The sequence below is a fragment of the Nicotiana attenuata genome, chromosome 3 (assembly GCF_001879085.1).
Source record: "Nicotiana attenuata strain UT chromosome 3, NIATTr2, whole genome shotgun sequence".
Lineage (NCBI taxonomy): Eukaryota > Viridiplantae > Streptophyta > Magnoliopsida > Solanales > Solanaceae > Nicotiana > Nicotiana attenuata.
Window position 1 is genome coordinate 45,887,429 of NC_031991.1, and position 20,874 is coordinate 45,908,302.

The 20,874-nt window shown below is 35.8% G+C and overlaps 3 protein-coding genes across 3 annotated transcripts; all 3 read left to right on the forward strand.

Moving 5' to 3' along the window:
- Positions 1,421-7,494, forward strand: LOC109223657. Its single transcript, XM_019388049.1, has 4 exons — positions 1,421-1,769; positions 1,859-2,118; positions 4,320-4,414; positions 5,371-7,494. Exons 2-4 carry the CDS (start codon positions 1,869-1,871, stop codon positions 7,168-7,170), a joined length of 2,145 nt encoding a protein of 714 aa, XP_019243594.1. The 5' UTR covers positions 1,421-1,769; positions 1,859-1,868; the 3' UTR covers positions 7,171-7,494.
- LOC109224630 lies at positions 8,301-9,271 on the forward strand. The gene has a single exon (XM_019389172.1). The coding sequence runs from the start codon at positions 8,469-8,471 to the stop codon at positions 9,204-9,206; it is 738 nt and encodes a 245-aa protein (XP_019244717.1). The 5' UTR covers positions 8,301-8,468; the 3' UTR covers positions 9,207-9,271.
- On the forward strand, positions 15,388-19,836 carry LOC109223658 (haloacid dehalogenase-like hydrolase domain-containing protein At3g48420). Its single transcript, XM_019388050.1, has 8 exons — positions 15,388-15,795; positions 15,977-16,047; positions 16,377-16,535; positions 17,360-17,426; positions 17,910-18,005; positions 18,374-18,420; positions 18,602-18,682; positions 19,584-19,836. The coding sequence occupies exons 1-8, from the start codon at positions 15,484-15,486 to the stop codon at positions 19,705-19,707; spliced, it is 957 nt and encodes a 318-aa protein (XP_019243595.1). The 5' UTR covers positions 15,388-15,483; the 3' UTR covers positions 19,708-19,836.

The following is a 20,874-nucleotide window of genomic DNA, read 5'->3' on the forward strand; positions in this document are numbered from 1 at the left end:
CAGTTTCGGTACAGCAGCTAACGACATATTTTAGTACAACAATGTAAAGAATTAACTTTCAAATAAATGAATATAAAGAATTTGTGTTAGTTTTTGTAAGTATCTACATTTAACGACCTTAGACTCTTGACATTATTCTAACCTTTTTTTACATTAAATTAAATCATACCGTCGTCATTATTGACTAAAAAATAAATAATTCACGAGCCATCTTAAGTATGGAAAAAATGTAAGTTTACTGGATTATAACTGTTCTTTGTGAAAATGTACATTTAGGTTGTTTATAGTTTGTGCAGAATATTTTAAATATATGTCAAAAATAAAGATTTTAATAAAGCAATACCGTTGTTGTTTCTAGATAGTGGACAACTTTTCAAATCAAACGGAGTAACTAGTTTTATCTAGCGGAGCTACCTTATGTTAAGGCATGTCAGTTGATACTATTTGCTCAGAAAATTATAGTACTATTTAGCTAGGTCAAAAATATGCATTGACTCCCCTTTTTGTGCGTGTACTATTTTATACGTTAACACTAAGACCTTGTTTGACCATGAAATATATACCTTTTTCGAATTTTTTTCACTTTTTTGTGAAATCAGTACCATTTTCATTTGAAGATAAATTTTGAAACTTCTCGAAAATTTGAAAAATTCCAAAAAGTCGTTTTCCAAAATTTTTACTCAGATCACTCACAAAAATTTAAAAACAACCCAAAATTATATTCATGTCCAAACACAACTTTAATTTTCAAATAACACTTACAAAAAATTTCACCTTTTTCGATTTATAATTCTTATGTCCAAACGCCCACTAACAACTTGTTTGGATGGTTGTTACCTATTGTATCGTATTGTTACTTAAAATACAATGTTTGTTTTGATTGTCACTCAAATTTTATTGTCGTATCGTTAAATCCGTCGTTACGTAACGATGAAATGCACCACTTTATGTAACGACCGATTTGGTGTGGTCGCGTTGTTACCTTGTCTTTTTCTCTCAATCTCACCCTTCATTGTTATTAAATAATTTTATTTTATCATTTACCCTACCTTTTTATATACCGTATCATAATTTTTTTTATAGTATTGCAAGTTTATTCATCATATTACTGGTGCATGATACCATGAAACGAAATTAAAACGATAGAATCCATCCAAACATTGTATTCATCAAACGATACAGTATATTATAATACGATACGATACATTATGAAACGATACATAACAACCATCCTAAAATTCTTATTTCACCGTGTGCCAATGAGGGGGCATAAATGTAACGAAATTACCAAACCCTAAATGAGGTAACGTTGAATGGAGCTCCACAAATAGAGTCTCAGCTAAAGCGCGAAAGCCACGTGGATAGAGACATTGTTGCTGACGTGTACATTTAATCATAGCCTCCCTATTTATACTCTTCATTCTCATCCATTTCCAGGCAGTGCCCCCACTCTTCTCACGCTTTTCTTTGTCAAATCTCAATCTAAATCCACAAACCTATACATACAAAAGGGCATACACATCTTTTCCATTTTAACTGTTTTTCACTTGGATTTCATTGATCTAGCGTTTCAACAGCACACTGGAGTGTGCTTGTATGACTATTTGAGGATCGGATTCTGGATTGGTTCTCGATTTTCTATCCTCTCTTGGCTCGAGATCCGAGCCAAGAACAGAGGAATTCGTTTCGTTACACTGAGCTTTCCGGCTAGCTGATTAGCTAATCGAATCGGTCGTGCTCATCACTGTAGCCACTTTCAGTGCGGAGAGGTAAAAACGTGGACATAAATTGAATATGGAATGTATTCTGTGATTTTATTAACATTTGAAGCGGAGAGTTGATTGTTTGATGTGTGCAGGTTTTGTGAAATGGCATCGGGTGAGGGATTTCTGACTGAACAACAGAGGGAGATGTTGAATGTTGCACCGCCGAATGTGGAGGTTTTGTCATCTTCACCCAAGTCTCCCACTCTGAAGTCTCCAGGTACTAAATCCTCGTCCGTTCTATTATCGGAACATCACGTGAAGGCACCCGGAGGTGGGAAGGCATCCACAGCTGGAATTGCTGTGAGACATGTACGACGTACGCACTCAGGGAAACATATCCGTGTTAAGAAGGGTGAGTATTACTATTTGGCTGAATCATGGCGATATTTTACTTCTTCTCAAGTTTCTGTATTGAATTGTAGGCTCTGAATTATGACGGACTATCTTTTAATTCCCAGTCAACTGATTACATCCTGGTGCTTCTTACTGAGCTTAAGAGAAAAAGAAAGTTGTACTACTGTTTAACTGACTAAAATTTATATTGAATAATCGAAATAGAAATGCCATTGTAAATCCCTTTTGAAGGTAGGCATATAGAAAATTTGAACTTTTCTCCCGTTATTGTGGATTGATGTACTTTTTGGGACTTAATTGTTCCTAGTTTTAAAACAATCACGCTTATAGTTTTTTAAAAAAAAGCTACAGTGCGGTGAACTGCACATAGTGCTACCCTTTTTTTCCGTGTTATGTGATACTCTAAGAGTTCTTGGCCGGAGGTGAACTTTAGGATTTAAATTTGATGACTTTAACCTTGCAAGGTAGTTTACCACTCAGCCCTTGCATTTTGAAATTGTGGGTTCAAAATTTTGATATGTGTTGAAATTTTAGTGATTTTTTGACATGCATTTTTCATTTCGTGTCAAAAAATGTCGAGTCCAGTTAAACTTATGCTCCCACTATGCGTACCCTGTAACACCTATGTTTTACCTCATACAATATCAATAATTTCGGAAAGGACTTATTGGGTCAAGAGCATGGTCTAGGTCAAATGAAGTGAAAAGTTACTTGGGCGAGCAAGGTTCAATCCAAACGGAGATAAAAAATAGTGGGTGATTCTTCTTATCTGGTTAAGCATGGTGGGCAGAGTTACCCAGTGTCTATGCTGGTGAGAGGTAGCATGTGCCCATCGAAGTGTGCCCAAGCTGGCCCAAACTCTACTTCTATTACTCAAATTTTCCTAATTCGTGACATTCTTTCTAAACGTCTCAAATGTACTTTGAACTCCAGCGAACACCACCATTGTTACTCACTCTAGTAATAATGTTCAATACGATTTTTCATGAGTTCCAAAGATTTCAATTCATTTGACAAGTCCTTTTTAGATCTGGAGGTGATGTAGTCTTTATCTTGTTAAGTTTTCAGTAAGCTGGAGGTGATGTATTCCTTATCTTGTTAAGTTTTCAGTAAGTACTACAAGTTTCTTTTATTACTAATATAACGCACATATCAAGTTATTATCTTGTAAATGGGTGGAATACTCGGGAGAGGGGCGATAGAGCTCTTTTATCTTTGCCAAGCCAAATGGCACTGAAATAAAGTAGGGAGGATGGAATGTATGTTTTTTGTGGGGTGGGGACCTTTCATGAGTTTTCGTGGATATGTGAGCATTGTGTTCTATTAATGCTAAGATTTAGTTTATGTTTACCTACAAGCAGTGTTGTCAAAAGCGAAAAGCATTAGAAAGTGCTCCAGGTCTATTGAGGCTTTATGCGCAAACTGCAATTGAAGTTTTGGCAGTTTAAGAAGGCGCAACAAAGAAAACCATAAAAATATATATATGTAATGCAATAAAAAAGTAATAGGCTAATAGCTTCATTCATGTTGATTTTCTTAACATATAATATGTGTTTTTGCCGATAATATTAAAGATTTTATACTATTTTATTCAAGATAGAACTCGTGGTCAATTAGGCGCATATCTTAGTGCCTTGCCTACATTGAACCGCAGCGTAAGGAACGCAAACCACCTAGCCCGAGCTTCTCTGAGCTTTAGGGCTTAAGCATGCCTCAAATGAGCCTTTGACAACAGTGCCTACCAGCACTTTAGATTTGTCATATTCATCGTGCGAAGATCTAACTAGTAGGAGCTGAAGTTCATTAGTAACAATCTTGCCTGAGGGCGCATGAGTGATAGTCCAAGCATTTTTCTGACATTAGTTTTACAGGTGATTGGTTTTAATTGTTCGGTTCTCTCTCTCTCTCTCTCTCATGTTGGTTTAACAGGTTTGCAGCTCTAGCTGAGTGACCTTTTGAGGTACTACGGTACTAGCCTAGGCTTTGGTATCATCCTTCTTGTCTTTCCTCATCCTCCTGAACCCTTACCAATTGATTTTCCAATAGTTTGAAGCCTGGAAATTGAGAAATGGCATCCCTTTCTCTTGCGACTTTATTGTGTTCTCGAATGCAAAAGCATGCGGCTTGTATGCTTTCTTTAAAAATTTCCTTTTCTGTCCATATACTGAATGCTTTTCTTTATTTGATGGTGAGAAACAGATGGTGCTGGTGGTAAAGGCACTTGGGGAAAACTGCTCGATACTGAAGGTGAATCTCATCTTGATAGAAATGATCCGAACTACGACAGTGGTGAGGTGCGTCTTGCGAGTTATTCAACTATACTTCTTAGGTGAAAAAAGTAACTTTAAATTTGTTGTATCGCATGTTACATTAATCTCCGTTGGAGTACTGAAATCATTTTTTGGCAATATTACATTGTACAATGGACCATAATGCCTTCCCTCAGGTTCTAAAATCTTGCAAATATTATGTACGCTATACAATATTGGATTAGAATGCAAAAGAAAAGGTAATTAGAAGAATGAGAGGGAATCATTGGTGAGAAAGAAATAATGCAAAGGAAATTAATGTATACACTTTATTCTAAGTATCATGATTGTATAGAAAACAGCAGAAGTATAGGTTCATAATGATAGTATATTTCAGTACTAAGTTATTTTTCTAAGTGCACCTAATGTATATCCAATGCAGCATGATTAATTTCTTGTTGTTTCTTTCCTGTCTATTTATATCTGTCTCCGTAGCTACCGATTTGTTATGGCTCCCAGATACCTTTCTACTGATTCATAAAACAGCAGAGAATTGGGTCCTAAGACTCAGACACCTTTTCCACTGAGGAACCTACTATATCCCTAAGCCAAGGCTCCCAATTGTTTCCTTGAAATACATGTAGTCCACGTATTTTCTATATGCCATACTTAAATCGAATTTTAATGGTAGTGAGCATGGTCATCAAAAGAAACATTACTGGTGATGAGAAGTATTTTAAATTTAAATCCTTAGAGTTATAATCACATATGACGGGAAGAACTTTTGTTCTCTCTCAAAGAAAAAGTAGAGAGGACACAAAATACATATCCTAGTTAAAGAAAATTCTAATTTCCATCAGGAAATTCCATCTTTTCTGAACCAATTGATTTATTTTTACCTGTATTGCTAAGATTGATCAGTGTATTAGAATACTGTCTCAGTAATATTTCATGAGGATTTTATATTAATGCTATATTCCTCCTTTACTGTGAATGAACAGGAGCCATATGAGCTTGTAGGAACTGCTGTGTCTGATCCATTAGATGATTATAAGAAATCAGTAGTATCAATTATAGAGGAATACTTCAGCACTGGTGATGTGGAACAGGCTGCGTCTGATCTCAAGGAATTAGGTTCAACTGAGTACCACCCATATTTTATTAAGAGGCTTGTTTCTATGGCAATGGATAGGCATGACAAGGAGAAGGAAATGACTTCAGTTCTTCTTTCCACTCTTTATGCCGACATCATCAGCCCTACCCAGATCAGCCAGGGGTTTTACATGCTTCTGGAGTCTGCTGATGACTTGTCAGTGGACATACCAGATACTGTTAATATCCTTGCTTTATTCATTGCACGGGCTGTGGTCGATGACATTCTTCCACCAGCTTTTATTGCCAGAGTCAGAAAAATGCTCCCAGAATCCTCCAAGGGGTTTCAGGTGTTGCAAACTGCGGAGAAGAGCTATCTCTCAGCTCCACACCATGCAGAACTTGTAGAGAGGCGCTGGGGTGGCAGCACCCAGTTTACTGTTGAGGAAGTCAAGAAAAGGATTGCTGAACTATTGAGAGAATATGTTGAGAGTGGAGACACTGTTGAGGCCTGCAGATGCATAAGACAGTTGGAAGTTTCTTTTTTCTATCATGAAGTTGTCAAGAGAGCTCTAGTTTTAGCCATGGAGATGCGGTCTGCTGAACCACTTATTCTAAAACTTTTAAAGGAGGCTTCAGAAGAGGGTCTTATAAGTTCCAGTCAAATGGCGAAGGGCTTTGCTAGGTTGGCCGAGAGTATTGATGATCTTTCACTGGATATTCCTTGTGCTAAAACATTGTTCCAGTCAATTGTTCCACAGGCAATCTCCGAGGGGTGGCTTGATGCATCTTTTCTGAAAACCTCAGAGGAAAATGGGCAAGCAAATGGTCAGGATGATGAAAAAGTGAAGCAATACAAGAAACATATCGTTAGCATAATCCAGGAGTATTTTCTTTCAGATGACATTCCGGAGCTAATCCGGAGTCTTGAAGATTTGGGGCAACCTGAGTTCAACCCTATTTTTCTGAAGAAGCTAATCACCCTTGCCATGGACAGGAAAAACAAGGAAAAGGAAATGGCATCTGTTTTGCTTTCTGCACTTCATATTGAGATTTTTTCAACTGAAGACATAGTAAATGGATTTGTGTTGCTACTGGAATCTGCAGAAGATACAGCTCTTGACATTTTAGATGCTTCCAATGAACTTGCTCTTTTCCTTGCTAGGGCCGTAATAGATGATGTCCTTGCTCCACTGAATTTGGAAGAGATATCGAACAGGCTGCCACCAAATTGCAGCAGTGGATTGGAGACCGTCTGTACGGCTCAATCACTTCTATCTGCACGGCATGCTGGAGAAAGGATCCTGAGGTGTTGGGGTGGTGGGACTGGATGGGCTGTGGAGGATGCTAAGGATAAGATACAAAAGCTCCTTGAGGAATTTGAAAGTAGTGGTGTTCTCAGCGAAGCTTGCCAGTGCATACGAGATCTTGGAATGCCATTCTTCAATCATGAGGTAGTGAAGAAAGCTTTGGTTATGGCAATGGAGAAGAAGAATGATAGGATGCTGGATTTGCTGCAAGTGTGCTTTAATGAGGGGCTTATCACCATCAACCAGATGACTAAAGGCTTTGGGAGGATCAAGGATGGGCTTGATGATCTGGCTCTTGACATTCCCAATGCAAAGGATAAATTCACGTTTTATGTGGAGCATGCCAAAGAAAGAAGCTGGCTGTTACCATCCTTTGGGTTATCTGATGATGCATCTTAATGAAAAGAATCATATACATTAGCTTGTGACATCTCTGTTTGTTGTTCGTTGTTGCCTTCTCTAAGTAGCTCGTGCCGTTTTGTTGGGACTGGTGAATGGACACGGACTGTCCAGTCCCTCCTAATAACTCTTTTTTCTTTTAAGTTTCTTGTATGATGGATATTTGTTGATGTAAAAATTAGGCCTCTCATGTGTTCATCTACTGTAGTGGTAAACGCATACTGCATTACCGTCCCTTACTGTCTTCCATAAGGGTGTTAGTACAGATCGTTAACAATAATCCTGCATTTACCGAAGTTAATCAATTTTTGGTCAATTCTACAATATTTTCTTGCTTAAAGCCATTTGTTTTTTTGATATGAATGACCAAGATGTTCAGAGAGCCAACGGGGATTTACCATCCATCATTATCTAGCGAGAGAATTCAAATGTCAAATTTTACCTTTACGAAAGCTGAAATCATGATGATTTAGCATATAAGAGAAATTAGTGTATAGAAAAGCATGGTTAGTTTACAGGTGATTTGTCTCGAAAAGCAAAAAAGAGATATCATCCGATTCAAAATTTTAGTTTCCCAGCATATAAGAGAAAATAGTGTATAGAGTAACTTTCTAGATGTCCCATTTATCCTAAATCTATTATCTTGCCACTTATTTTGAGATTTCTTCAAATTAAAGTTAAGATTATTTATCTGCTTGTATGCAGAATATACATTTCGAATCTATTACGTTAAACTTTTTGTTCAAATAAAATTGAACACCAAATAAATTGGGATGAATAAAAGATTTTTATATAAGCTCTACTTACTTGGTGGAAAAAAATATATCTACTTACTACTAGGACTAGCTTGTCTTATGCGGCTCAAATTCGAGTTAGTCGGACTCCAAATTGAGTATGAGATATCATGTGAGAAAAAAGGCAAATTAAAATACAAAAGTGATTGGTCGATCGAAATTAATTATATTTGCTAGTCAAAAAGTGTATTAGGTATATATATTATATGTATATAATACATATATATAAAATATATATTGTCGCCTATTTATTTTAGGAGCATCTAAACTTTAAAAATATATTTTTTATTAAAAAAACCGGTTCCAAAAAGACCGAGAGCTTCATATATAGAGCACCTTATTCCTCCCAAAATTCAATGCTTTTCTTGTTATTTCACGCAATCCTCCTCCCTCGACACCACTCACCCGCATTATGTAGAGAATTTCCCATAACAAACCTTCTGTTCAAAACAAGAAACCCACTTTTTTACGTGTAAATATATCCATTTTTCATATCATGCAAGCATGAAGATAAATCTTCAGAAACTGCCTCTAGCCATCAAGCCTTTCATCCTTTCCCTCTTTCTCTCTCTATCCTTCTTAGCCTTCCTTTCTTTACAAACTCCACGTCACTCTCTCCAAAAACCCACCACCGCTAACCTCCCACCGGATCTCCGAATCCGACCCGGTTATTCTTCGTACGATGCATACATCGAGCGCCAGCTCAACAAGACCCTTAACCCGAAACTCCGACAAATCTGGACAACCCGGGATTGGGATCGCAAAGTCCGCGTCTTCTCCGAATTCTTCGAAAATTTGAAGCTTCGAGGTTTCTTATCTAATAACTCAAAAGCTCTTTGCGTTGGTGCACGGGTCGGGCAGGAAGTGGCGGCACTAAAACGGGTCGGAGTTAACGATTCAGTTGGCATTGACCTGGTACCTTATCCTCCGTTAGTGATTAAAGGTGATTTTCATCATCAGCCGTTCGATGATCGGACTTTTGATTTAGAGTTTTCAAATGTGTTTGATCATGCGCTTTATCCATGGAAGTTCGTCGGGGAGATTGAACGGACGTTAAAGCCCGGCGGGATTTGCGTGTTACACGTGGCGTTATCTAGACGGGCTGATAAGTATTCGGCTAATGATTTGTACAGTGTGGAGCCACTCAAGGAATTGTTCAAGATGTGTGAGCTGGTTGAGGTGAGGCGCATTGATGGATTTGGGTTGGATACTGAGGTGGTTTTTAGGAAGAAGAAAAAGTAGAAAACGAAACAAATTCATTTTTGTGAATCTTATATGCATTAGGTTTTTAATTTGCTTTTACATTACTTGTTAAATTCTTTTATTTATCTCTAATTTCCTTATAGGAGTATTTGATTGTTGAAAACATACAATGTAAAAAATAGGAATTATATACTCCCTCCGTTCCAATTTATGTGAATCTGTTTGACTGGGCACAGAGTTTAAAAAAAATGAAGACTTTTGAAATTTGTAGAAAAAGGGGGCCAGAGTATTTGTGTGGTTATAAAAGCTTCTCATTAAAGATAGAATTGTAAGTTTAAGCTAAATTGCTTCCAAATTTAGAAAGGGGTTATTCTTTTTGGAACGGACCAAAAAGGAAATAGGTTCACATAAACTGGAACGGAGGGAGTATCTATTTTATGTGAAATTATTTTCTTTTTAATTAGTTTGTCACATTTTTGTATTACTTTTATTTGGGCAAAATATAAATTGGTCGGTCTTATATAAAATAGGTATGTTATATCTTTATCCTATTATATATATGTAGTCAAACCTCTCTATAACAACCTTGTTTGTTCCGAAATTTTTTGGATGTTATAGCGAAATGTTGTTATAGAGAATATATATTATACAGTCAAACCTCTCTATAACAGCCTCATTTGTTCCGAAATTTTTTGGATGTTATAGCAAAGTGTTGTTATGGAGAACATATAATATAACATAACATAAAAATTAGTTCCGAAAAAGCTTGGCTTTTGTAGTGAAGTGTTATTATAGAGGGATGCTGTTATGAAGAGGTCGACTGTATACAAAAAAAGATTTGCCGAGCATTGGTTTTGGGAGCGGCTAGAAATGGCGTGGCTTAGGGTTGCCTCTGAAATTACACATAAGACCTTTCATAAGAAGCACAATAAGCAACATCAAGGATAAATGAGTAATTTACCAAGCACACCTCAAATTGCTGAAATATACCACTATTGACTAAAGTAGCGAGAAATTACTTAACAGTACATGTTTTTATGCGAGGTACTATAATTTTTTCTTTTTCCGGAATTAAGCCATAGAAAAGCAAACTCGAAAAAAGAAAATTATTAGTAAATGAAACCATTAGTCCTAAAGAAGACAAAGGATAATACAATTTGCTTGCCTTTTAAATATGTTGAGGAGACATCGATATGTTCAACCAATTAACGACCTCCTCTATTTGTGTAGTAGAAAAGTTAAATTCGTTAAGTCACGGATTCGGAATGAATAAAGTTCAAAAGGGACCACTACAATTATGTACATATTTTATACTATATAAATAGAGAGAGATTCCATAGGAATAATGCCTTCAAAACAATTTTTTTTTTGAAATAAGGAAAAATAAAAAACTAAGGACAACCCTACGGATGCACACAACACAACAAAAGACAAGAGTCATGTGGATTGCATCAACTTCCAACCTAAAAGTCATTGGCAATTGGATTTAAATTAAATGAACAAACAGTAAAGAAAATTTAAAAATGCAGTTTAACTTGTTATAATGGTTTAATTATCACTTTTATCATATTACTAATTAACGTTCATACCAAAAAATTTCTTGTTAAATTAACTTAATAAATGACTCATTTTGTAAAATACTTTTTATTTTCTGTGCATAAAATTTAAACACTTGCCAATTAAGTTGTATGTTATGCTATAATTTGCCAATATCTAAATGTGATAATTGAGAACCGTATTTCTTTACTTGATCAATTCTTGCCATAATGTGGCTTTAATATCTGCCTGCTATCACATCAAACTGAAATATTAAAAAAAATTGGTTGAATTTCAATTGGATACCTTTTTCTCGGTTCCAAGTACAACTCAAGCTTAAAGTTACAAGAGATCATTCAGTGTGCATTGGAAACTTGGATTCATGCACTTCCTTTGTAAAAGTTTAATGCAACAAAATTGAATTAATGGGGTAACCACTAAGGTTCAATGTTTTTTGCAAAAATAGTAGGAAGTGTAAGCTTAGATAAAGTTCCTAATTTAATTTACAATAAAGAATATATATGGAAGAAAGCTTTACTCATCAGTAAAAGTTTTGTTAGAAGTCTTTGCTCTTTAATCCATGCTAATTGCTATGATGATTTTGCAATTTTCACAAGCACAAATAGGCAAAATAAATAAGTATACTGCATTTCGTAGAAAGATGGAGAATTTTGGGCTTTAAAATACTCTGTTTAGCTTCATACACTTGCCCATAAAAAAGTTTCAAACTTGAAAACCACCCCATCCCAAATGACACTTATTATCGCTGTAAAAATAATAACCGAAAAATTGTATAAAATATATATATATATATCTGTATGTTACAAAAATTATACAAATTTTATATACTTTTTCGGCTATCAGATGTAAATAGTTTCTGGCGCGGGCTAAAAGTGATAATACCCCAGTAGGGTATGGGCTGGCATAATCGAGAATAAGGTTAAAACAGCACGAGCTAGCCAGTTTTGGATTGGTCATTGAAAAATAGCCAGCGTTTACAAAGTCATTGAAAAATAGCCATTATTTTGCTGCAACAGGGACCGGTCCAGCATAATATACTGGAGATCGGTGCACCTGTGTATGAACTTCCAGTATATTATGCTGGAACTCCAACACGCGGAAAGTTCCAGCATAATATACTGGAGATTGGAGCACCTGTGTATGAACTTCCAGCATATTATGCTGGACCGGTATATTATACCGGAACTCCAGTATATTATGCTAGAGTTCCAATATACTTATGCTGGAACTCCCTTATAATATGCTAGAGTTCCAGTATACTTATGCTGGAACTCCAGTATATTATGCTGGAGAACTTTTCGGATTTTGAACAGTGTTTTCGTTCAAATATATCTTTACATGAAAAGTGGCTAAATTTCAATTACTTTTGAAACTATGACTATTTTTGAATGACCACTTGTAAATTCGGCTATTTTTTAATTTCTCCCGACAATGAGCGAAGAGCACAAGTAGCATTTTTTTAGTACCCCTATTTAAGGAATAGTCAAAATTTATGAAATTTTAAAGTTTAACTGCCTCAAAATCAACTTCCAGCTCGGAGCTCTCATTTGCAAAATTGACCAAATGTTAACTAACTGTGGAAGTCCATAATTTCTAGAGGATTATTTCCTAATATTGCTTTGGACCAACAGGTGTCGTGCACGATCTACTTTGCACGTTTCATCCTTCAGCCCTTCACTTATCGTCTTCGCAGGCAAGCTATCTTGCTCTGTCTTCAATTTTATAACTCATACCGAATTATGGCCTATGGGATCAAATTTTATAAACCCCAATAGATAAAACTAGTGAATTTAGAAGGATTAATTTTCGTAGTTGTCGGTTGTAATGATAGATGGCCTATAAATAGATAGATCCCCTCTTCTTTTGTTTCTGTATTCTCTCTTACATGTTCCACATTATTTTGTAATATTTAGGGATAGCAAGCGGTGCGGGTTTTGTCTTAACCCACAAAATTTCAACCCGTCCCGCATTGCATTTGTACCTGCGTCCACACCTACTTCCACCCGCCCCGCCCCGCTTAATATTTCTCTCTTTTATTTTGCTATTTTTATTTCTTTTTTTATCTTTTGGCTGGAATTGTTCATACTTTTACTATGTAATCTCATACTTTTTACTAATTTTAAAGATTATGTGAGGCTTCAGCTAAGAAAAGAACAAATGAGAATTACATCTTGCACATATAAAATAAAAGTTACTTAACATAAATCTTTGATATCATAAGAACTCTTTAATTTTTAACTTTTTATATTTGAACAAGAGTATATGTTATTTTTATCGAATTCAAGCTTGCATTAGAAATTGGAAAAGACCTCCGACAAAGATCGATTAATAGATATTTTCATGTTTGTTATTCAGTAGTTATACTCACGAGTATTTGAGCAAAATTAAAGGATACTACTTTGATTAATAAAAGGAATTTTTACACCCTATAGAAAACCTTAGTACCCTATTTATCAATAATAAATACCATTTTAAAATATTACATCCTATAAATACCTTTTATCCTTTATAGCAAAAAATCTAAATATAGTTACATCCTACAATTAAGGCACCATATATGTTAAATATTATTTTTCTCTCCCCCTTTTTGTATTTTCTCTCACATAATTACCGCGTATCTGCAAACCCCAATACAATCTCTCTCTGTTTGCATACAACCAGACTCTCTTCTCCCACAAACCCTAGTTTCTTAACTCTTCTCCCACCCAAATTCTCAATTTTCTGCTCCGCGTCACCAACGTTATCATCAGCCATTGTCTGAGCCGGAATATGAGCAACCACACTCGCGTACTTCACAGATTGCATCCACGGTGGAGAAACCTCCTGGGCCGTTGGAGGCAATTAGGAGGTCCGGCGGCCCAATTGGAGGAGTGTTCATGTATCAATGGAACAAAACGGGTATAAAAGAGTAAATTTGGATGAAATGTGTTGATGAAACACAGGGATCAAAAGATTATATGAAAATGTTTATGAGTTTTGGAGAGATTGGCGGGTGGGTTACAAGATCCAGAAAAGCTAGAAGTGGGGAAGAGAGAAGATGAAGAAGAAGCAGAGAGAGAAGAGAGCAAAGTTTACTAGGAGCCGTTGCGGGTAGCAACGGCTGCGATTTCTTGCACCAGAACTTCCAAGGCTGGGGTTTTTGTAGATGTGTTAGGGGCTGACCAGCCGGAATTAATGGCTGGCCGCCGGCCGGCGAAGCCATAAGGTTGTTTCTCTCTCTAGATCGCCCAAATCGCCTATTTGTATTCAGTTGTATTCGAATGTATTCTTCAGCTGTATTCACTTGTATTCAGGTTTAATCAGTTGTATTTAACTATTTTATTCAGCAGTAGTTAGTTGTATTCAAGTGTTTTATACAACTGTATTCAGTTGTATTCAGTTATATTCAACTATTTTATTCAGCAGAAGTTAGTTGTATTTTGTTGCATTCAAGAGTTTATTCAGCTGTATTCAGTTGTATTTTTGTTGTATTCAAGTGTTTTATTCAGATGAATTAAGGTGTATTTTGTTGTATTCAACTGTATTATTCATATGTATTTCTCTTTATTCAGCTATAATCTTTATTATGTATCTTTCAAATACAGATTAATGAGGGATCGTTTTAGTTCGTTGAGTTAAATTAGGAGAATATCATGTGATTTTATTTCCTTCCGTTTTTAGCGTAGATACGTTACTGTATTTAATGTTACGCCTATATTTTTGGCTGTATTTAATGTTAATGTCGCTTGAATACAGCTAAATACATGTCAAACTTAGCTGGAATTCCAGATTTTACGCCTATATTTTTGGTTGTATTAATGAATACAACAGCTTAAATACATGAAATACATTGTATAAAAACATAAAAGGTATCTATAACACGTAATATAACAAATGATATCTATAAATGGTTAATTAGACCAAAAAGATGGTGCTTTATGAAAAGTTCTCTTAATAAAATAGAGTTAGAACTAATTGAGAATTATGTGTTAAATGTTAAAGTTTTAGAACTTTTCATAAAAGGATAGAATTTGACGTACAAACATTATGAAACTTCTACTATTTTGTTTCAATAACGTGGGTTTCATCTCCAGAAAGGTAGAAAAATGGGTTTTCTTCCTTGCTGAAATTTTTAAACCCGCACCGACCCCGCGAAATAAAAAAGAAATTATTTTGCGCCGCCCTCCCGGCCCCATTGTCATCCCTAATAATATTCTTCAAATTAAGCTTGATTAGAGAGACCATCTCCTCTTTTTTTTTTTTTGGGTCTCAATTTTCTCTCTACTTCCTTAGTTTTACTAGTAGCACTCTTTTATTTTTCATTATGTGGTACACTTTTCTTTTTTAATTTTTCCAAAGAGTTATTTTTACATTTAAAAATAATTTAACATCAAGTTTATATTCTCTTCATAAAATGGACTTAAAGTCAACACAAATATTTGTGGCTAATTTTAGTGAAGTATAAAAAAGAAAGACACGTACCACAACTAGAGGCGGAGCTAGCCTATAGTCACTTTTGTTAAAACGTTATATTTATATAAGAAAATTCATTAATTTAATTGTGTACCGTATAAATAAGACTAACTATGAGTTGTGCCACAAATTCAGAACCCAAAAAAATGCGGGCCTACTTCAATTGTGTGTTATGCTTTGGGGCCGGGTAGGGTCATGGGGCGGATAACATATGGTTGGAAAACCGTTATTTTCCAACCAAATGAAATGAAGCAGCTATACTCTGAGATAAACGAGTGGTAGTGGATTTTGAGGAGCAACAATTCCAATGGCGTTGAGGGTTGTCTCTTCCCCAACCATCTTTTCTTCTTCACAAAGAAGAGCAGCTTCTGTTCTTCCATCCACAGTCACATTACCCAATACAAACAGCTCCCTACTCTCTTCAAAATCAGTAGCTACTCTTCTTAATAGCAAGAGTAAGACGAGTAGGCGTAATATTGGTGTGGTGGTTACGTGTTCTGTTTCGCCTTCGTCGGAAGCCTCAGTTCTCCCAAAGGCACTCCTCTTTGACTGCGATGGTGTACTTGTTGATACTGAGAAAGATGGTCACCGTATTTCCTTCAATGACACCTTTGCTGAGGTACACTTTCACTACTCCCTTGAAATTGAACGGTTGATTTCATGCCGAATTTTTTATATAAGGATCAATGGTGTTTGATAGAACTGTGATTGTTCAAAAGAGTGATTTTGTTGTCTGATTTCTTCTTATTTTTGTTGCTAACCTTTTGATCATAAGGATTCACTATTTTCATGGTACACAGAAGGAATTGGGTGTAACTTGGGATGTGGATTTGTATGGAGAATTGCTCAAAATTGGAGGTGGAAAAGAAAGGTAACGTTAGAGGAATGTGCAGTTAATTTTTCCCCAATTAGGAGAGAAACGGAAACGTAGTGTCTTTGTTTTTTTTCTTGTTGTTGTTATTGTTGGTTGCTTTCTGGTCACTGTTACTTAAGCCGAGGGTCTATCGGAAATAACATGTCTATCTTCGTAAGGTAGAGGTAAGGTATGCGTAAACACTAGCCTCCCAGATCCCACTTGTGGCATTACACTGGGTTTTTTGTTGTTGTTGAGAGAAACGGTTTGTCTAAAGTTCCAGCTTAACATTTCATTCATACAGTGGCCTTGAATTGATTTGATTGTGGTTGACTTGGGTTGTTTAGGATGACAGCCTACTTTAACAAAGTGGGTTGGCCAGAAAATGCACCAAAAACTGAAGAAGAAAGAAAGCAGTTTATTGCTGGACTTCATAAGCGAAAGACAGAACTGTTCATGGCTCTTATTGAGAAAAAATTGCTGCCACTTCGGCCAGGTGTTGCAAAGTGAGCTCTTTATCTTTATCACATTATGGAAGTAACATATTTTACATAGATATTGATTTGCAAATATCTGTTTTACTTTTTTAACATCAAATGAGAATATTTTCTGTTTCTTCTTTAGTGATTACTATTTTATTTATGTCACTTGTATATGTACAAGGTTCTTAAAGATTCAGCCATGAAATATTTCTCCACCATATGCGTTGATGTTAGAATGAAGTGTGCACATACTGTGTTTTGCCAATATTAAGAGTAAAGTAAGTCCAAGTTGATCACTCCAACTTTTCTCATTATTTACACAAGAAACTAATGAGGAAATTGGTCCGCTTTACTGTGCTTCTCTCCTGTAACCTAAAGTCCATCCTTTCTATGGAAGTTACAATACACTCTGGAGCTTCAGTAATCCAGAATTAATCATTTTGATTATTAGTTAATGAGTTTCATTTTCCTTTGAGATGAACGTATTCTTCTCCATATGCTTTGAACATATGCAGTCTTGACCCAGGACTACATTCTTTTTCTTCTTCCTTTTTGTTTCGAGCATTTAGTGCAACTATTCAAGGATATAACAACTATGCAGTAAGTTCTCTCTAGGCTCCGAGGTTTTCAGGGTTGAAGACTCTTGTATCTGTCATATTTAATATATTTATAGAATAATAAATCAAAATCAGTTATGATATTCAATAGAATCTTAATATGAAAAACTCACTATGGTTAACTTAGACCTATTGAACCTTAAATTATATGGATAAAATTCAAGAGTCAGAATAATTTTCCTTAAGATTGTTCTTCTCCAGATTTTAAGAGTTTTGAACTAAATGTTACAGGTTGGTTGATCAGGCTCTGGGTAATGGAGTGAAAGTTGCAGTATGCAGCACTTCCAATGAAAAGGCGGTATGAGTAATCAGGTTCTAAAGTGTTCGTATTATGTGCCAATGTCGAGTCTTTTGACAATTATCTGCTATTAAAGGTTGCCGCTATGCTCAGAACTTTTTGTATCCCTGTGTGGTGTTTACTAATTTATCCTAATAAAGAACCATGAGTAAATAAATGGGCATATATTTAACCATTTTACCTTTTGATGAAAATGATATGGGAAGCTATTGACACATTTAAAATCATAGGAAGGGATCTACTCCAGGAAAAATTCATCTAATATTAAAACTGCTAGGTTTTCCTTTTTGCTCCTATTGAATTGGTTACTGCACAAGATGCTAATCACTGGCTTGCTATCTGGAGTTGCTCATCTGTTGGAAAAAATAATAAAGAAAAAAATAAACAGAAAATAAAGCACTGGCGTGGATTATTTGTTGTCACCATCCTAAGATAATGATTTGTTTAGTGGTCATAATTTGAAGTAAATCTGCTGAAATTCAGGTCTCAGCGATAGTCTCATGCTTGTTGGGACCAGAGCGAGCGGAAAAGATCCAGATATATGCGGGCGATGTGGTTCCTCGAAAGAAGCCTGATCCGGTAAATATCCCATCCCTCAAATATTTATTCAATGTTTCTGGAGTGGGAAGACAAATCCATTTGTTCAGAAATTAAGAAGCACAAAGAAACTTCATTAGGTGATAGTCTCATCTTCCTCATTATCTGAAATTTTGAAAATATATGTTCCATTAGCCTTCTCTATACTTCTTTCGCTCTCTGAAGTCCATTAATGTACAAAGATGATCTGCCAACTCTGGCGTATAGCTATTTTAAATGTATGAATTGTGGCTTTCTCTTCAGCAAGTTGCAATAGAACTTCAATTTGAGGAGACACGTAGTCTCTAGTACTGTCGTAGCAGTGAGATAAGTCTTTAGATGTTTAATACCATATACTTTCTTCCTGGCAGGCCATTTATCTGTTAGCAGCCGACACCCTTGGGGTTGATCCTTCAAGGTATTCTACACATAAAGATTATACTTGAATTGGGAACTAACATTATGACACCTTTGAGAAGTTATATGATTATACATTGAAGCAGATAATAAATGCTTTTATTATATCATAGATCTTGCCGTTAGCATTTGCTACTTTTGACATTTTCTTTCTGACTGCAAAATATTGTTATGGTCTGCAGTTGTGTTGTTGTAGAAGATAGTGGCATAGGTCTTGCAGCTGCCAAAGCAGCTGGAATGAAGTGCATTGTGACTAAGAGTGGGTAAGTTACTTTTTTACTTGAACCAACCACCTCTGTCTCTCTTCCTCTCTTCCTGGTGCATATTTCAATTCTCTCTTTTTCAGCGATTCTTAACAGGAAGTCTTTTACTTAGTTTCTGGAATTCTATCTTGGTGAACATCTTGTTGAGGCATAACCTAAGCAGAAAACTTCATCATCAAACTGACAGCTTTTCAGAAAACCCTCTAGTGTTAATGAAGTTTATAGCCAAAAACGTAAAATATGTATGACAGGGAAGCAAATTGCTTGATATTACGAACTTGACTCATTCTCCCTAGGATATTTCCTTCAATGAAAATGGTTTTCCTGACTAGAGGCCTCTTAGCACTCAGGTGAACATGGTGAAGGTGGCAAGTTGTTCTAAATTTGACTGAAAAGGGTTTAAAGATAACATTTCTGCACGTCTAATTTATAAAAGACTGATTTTCTATCGGTGAGGCTCCATTTTAGATACTTGTGGATTGTTAGATGCACAAGGCGTGTGCTCTAGTTACTAAACTTGAAGTGCTTATCTTTTAAAAAGACAAGTTGGTGGTCTCTTTTAAATTAATCAAATTATATTTCAGTCTGTGAGGTAAGCATCTAATTAAGTGATAAGAAGGTACGATTATCATATATCGGATATTCTTGAAGGACCTACCGTAGGGTATTAAAAGAGGGATGCATCGTCTTGTTAGTGCTTTTACAGCCTTTGTGTTTTCCTTATGAACAAGTAGTTAGCATCTTTTGTCTATGTTACTTGCTCTTTCACCAGTGGTATATCTCTTGTTCTTTTACCATTTCCTGCACACCGTTTAGCCTGTGGTGAATATTGTTTGATTATATTTCGTGTTATATATGCATGTTATTTTGATACTGTTAACTAACTTCTATGCTGTCTCAGGTACACAGCGGACGAAAATTTCTTAAATGCAGATGCAGTTTTTGATTGCATTGGAGATCCTCCAGAGGAACGGTTTGACTTGGCATTTTGCGGAAGCCTTCTTGAGAAACAATATGTCAGTTAGTCCATCAGGCAATCTGATTGAATACACTGCCCTTGTTTATGGCATGTTTTGCTCACCACATATCATTTCATGTATTGTATCTCCACAATGACTGTTTAATAAAAAGCTTTATGTCATTTTATCTCTTGAGTCTTGATTCTTTCTCTGCTAAACAGCCTAAATCTTGTTCTTGGACATATTATGAATTTCATTTTCTTTTGGGGAACTGAGGAGAGGGGTAGATCAAAGGTAGATTTACTATTTGCATAGCTTAAAGACAGAACTTATACTAGGGATAATAATCAGAACATAATTTGAGGACATTAGCACATTCGTCGGATTTTTAACATAAATATCGATCTTACTCAATCTGCCAATTTTTAAGGCCGACTCGGCATACTTATAACTCTGGACAAATATGATCTTTTAAATATACCCAAAAAAAAGGAGACATTTTTGGTCTAGGATATCAGAATCTTAAAGAATATTAAACGTTAACATCATTATTCATGTATGGTCCTTGAGTTTGGGGTAGGTCCATATTTTGTCTTTCTTATATGATTACACAGAGCAGATGTAGCTTTTTGAGTTTACAAAATGAGGATATTTTGGTCTGCCTTACGAGATCACAACAAATTTTGAATGTCAAGGAAATTCGTACGATAATCAGTGCTCAGAACAACAAGCCACGTGTCTGGAACAAGTTTCAATGAAATCAGTTAAGGGAACAGCAGAGGAACATATGACTATCAGTTCCTCCGATCACAGTACAAGTCAACTTTTTAAAGTTGTTAAAGCTGCTGCTCTGTAGACGCAACAGTGCAGCAGTCCCTATTGAAGCATGTTGTGTACCGGACAAAGGCTTGCATCATCCTAGTGACCTCACTTATATATTACCAACATGAGGCAAGGGATCTCTAACACTTGCAAACCCTAAAATTGATTTCACTCTCAAGTGTGCAGTCGTCTTCATTTACTCCAAGACTTGAAGAACAAAGCAGCAACAGAACAAAGGACCAGATCCAAGCACTAAGTACATCGTGTGTCCTTAGTAGAAGCAACTTGTAGGATATCTTTGTAAACCATAAACCTTGTGTTTGTGTTTGACTAGAGTTAGTCAAAGTGGTGAGCTTTGTAATAGAGTTATTACAAAGAGGCTTGCAATATAGTTATAGCAAGTAGGTGAGG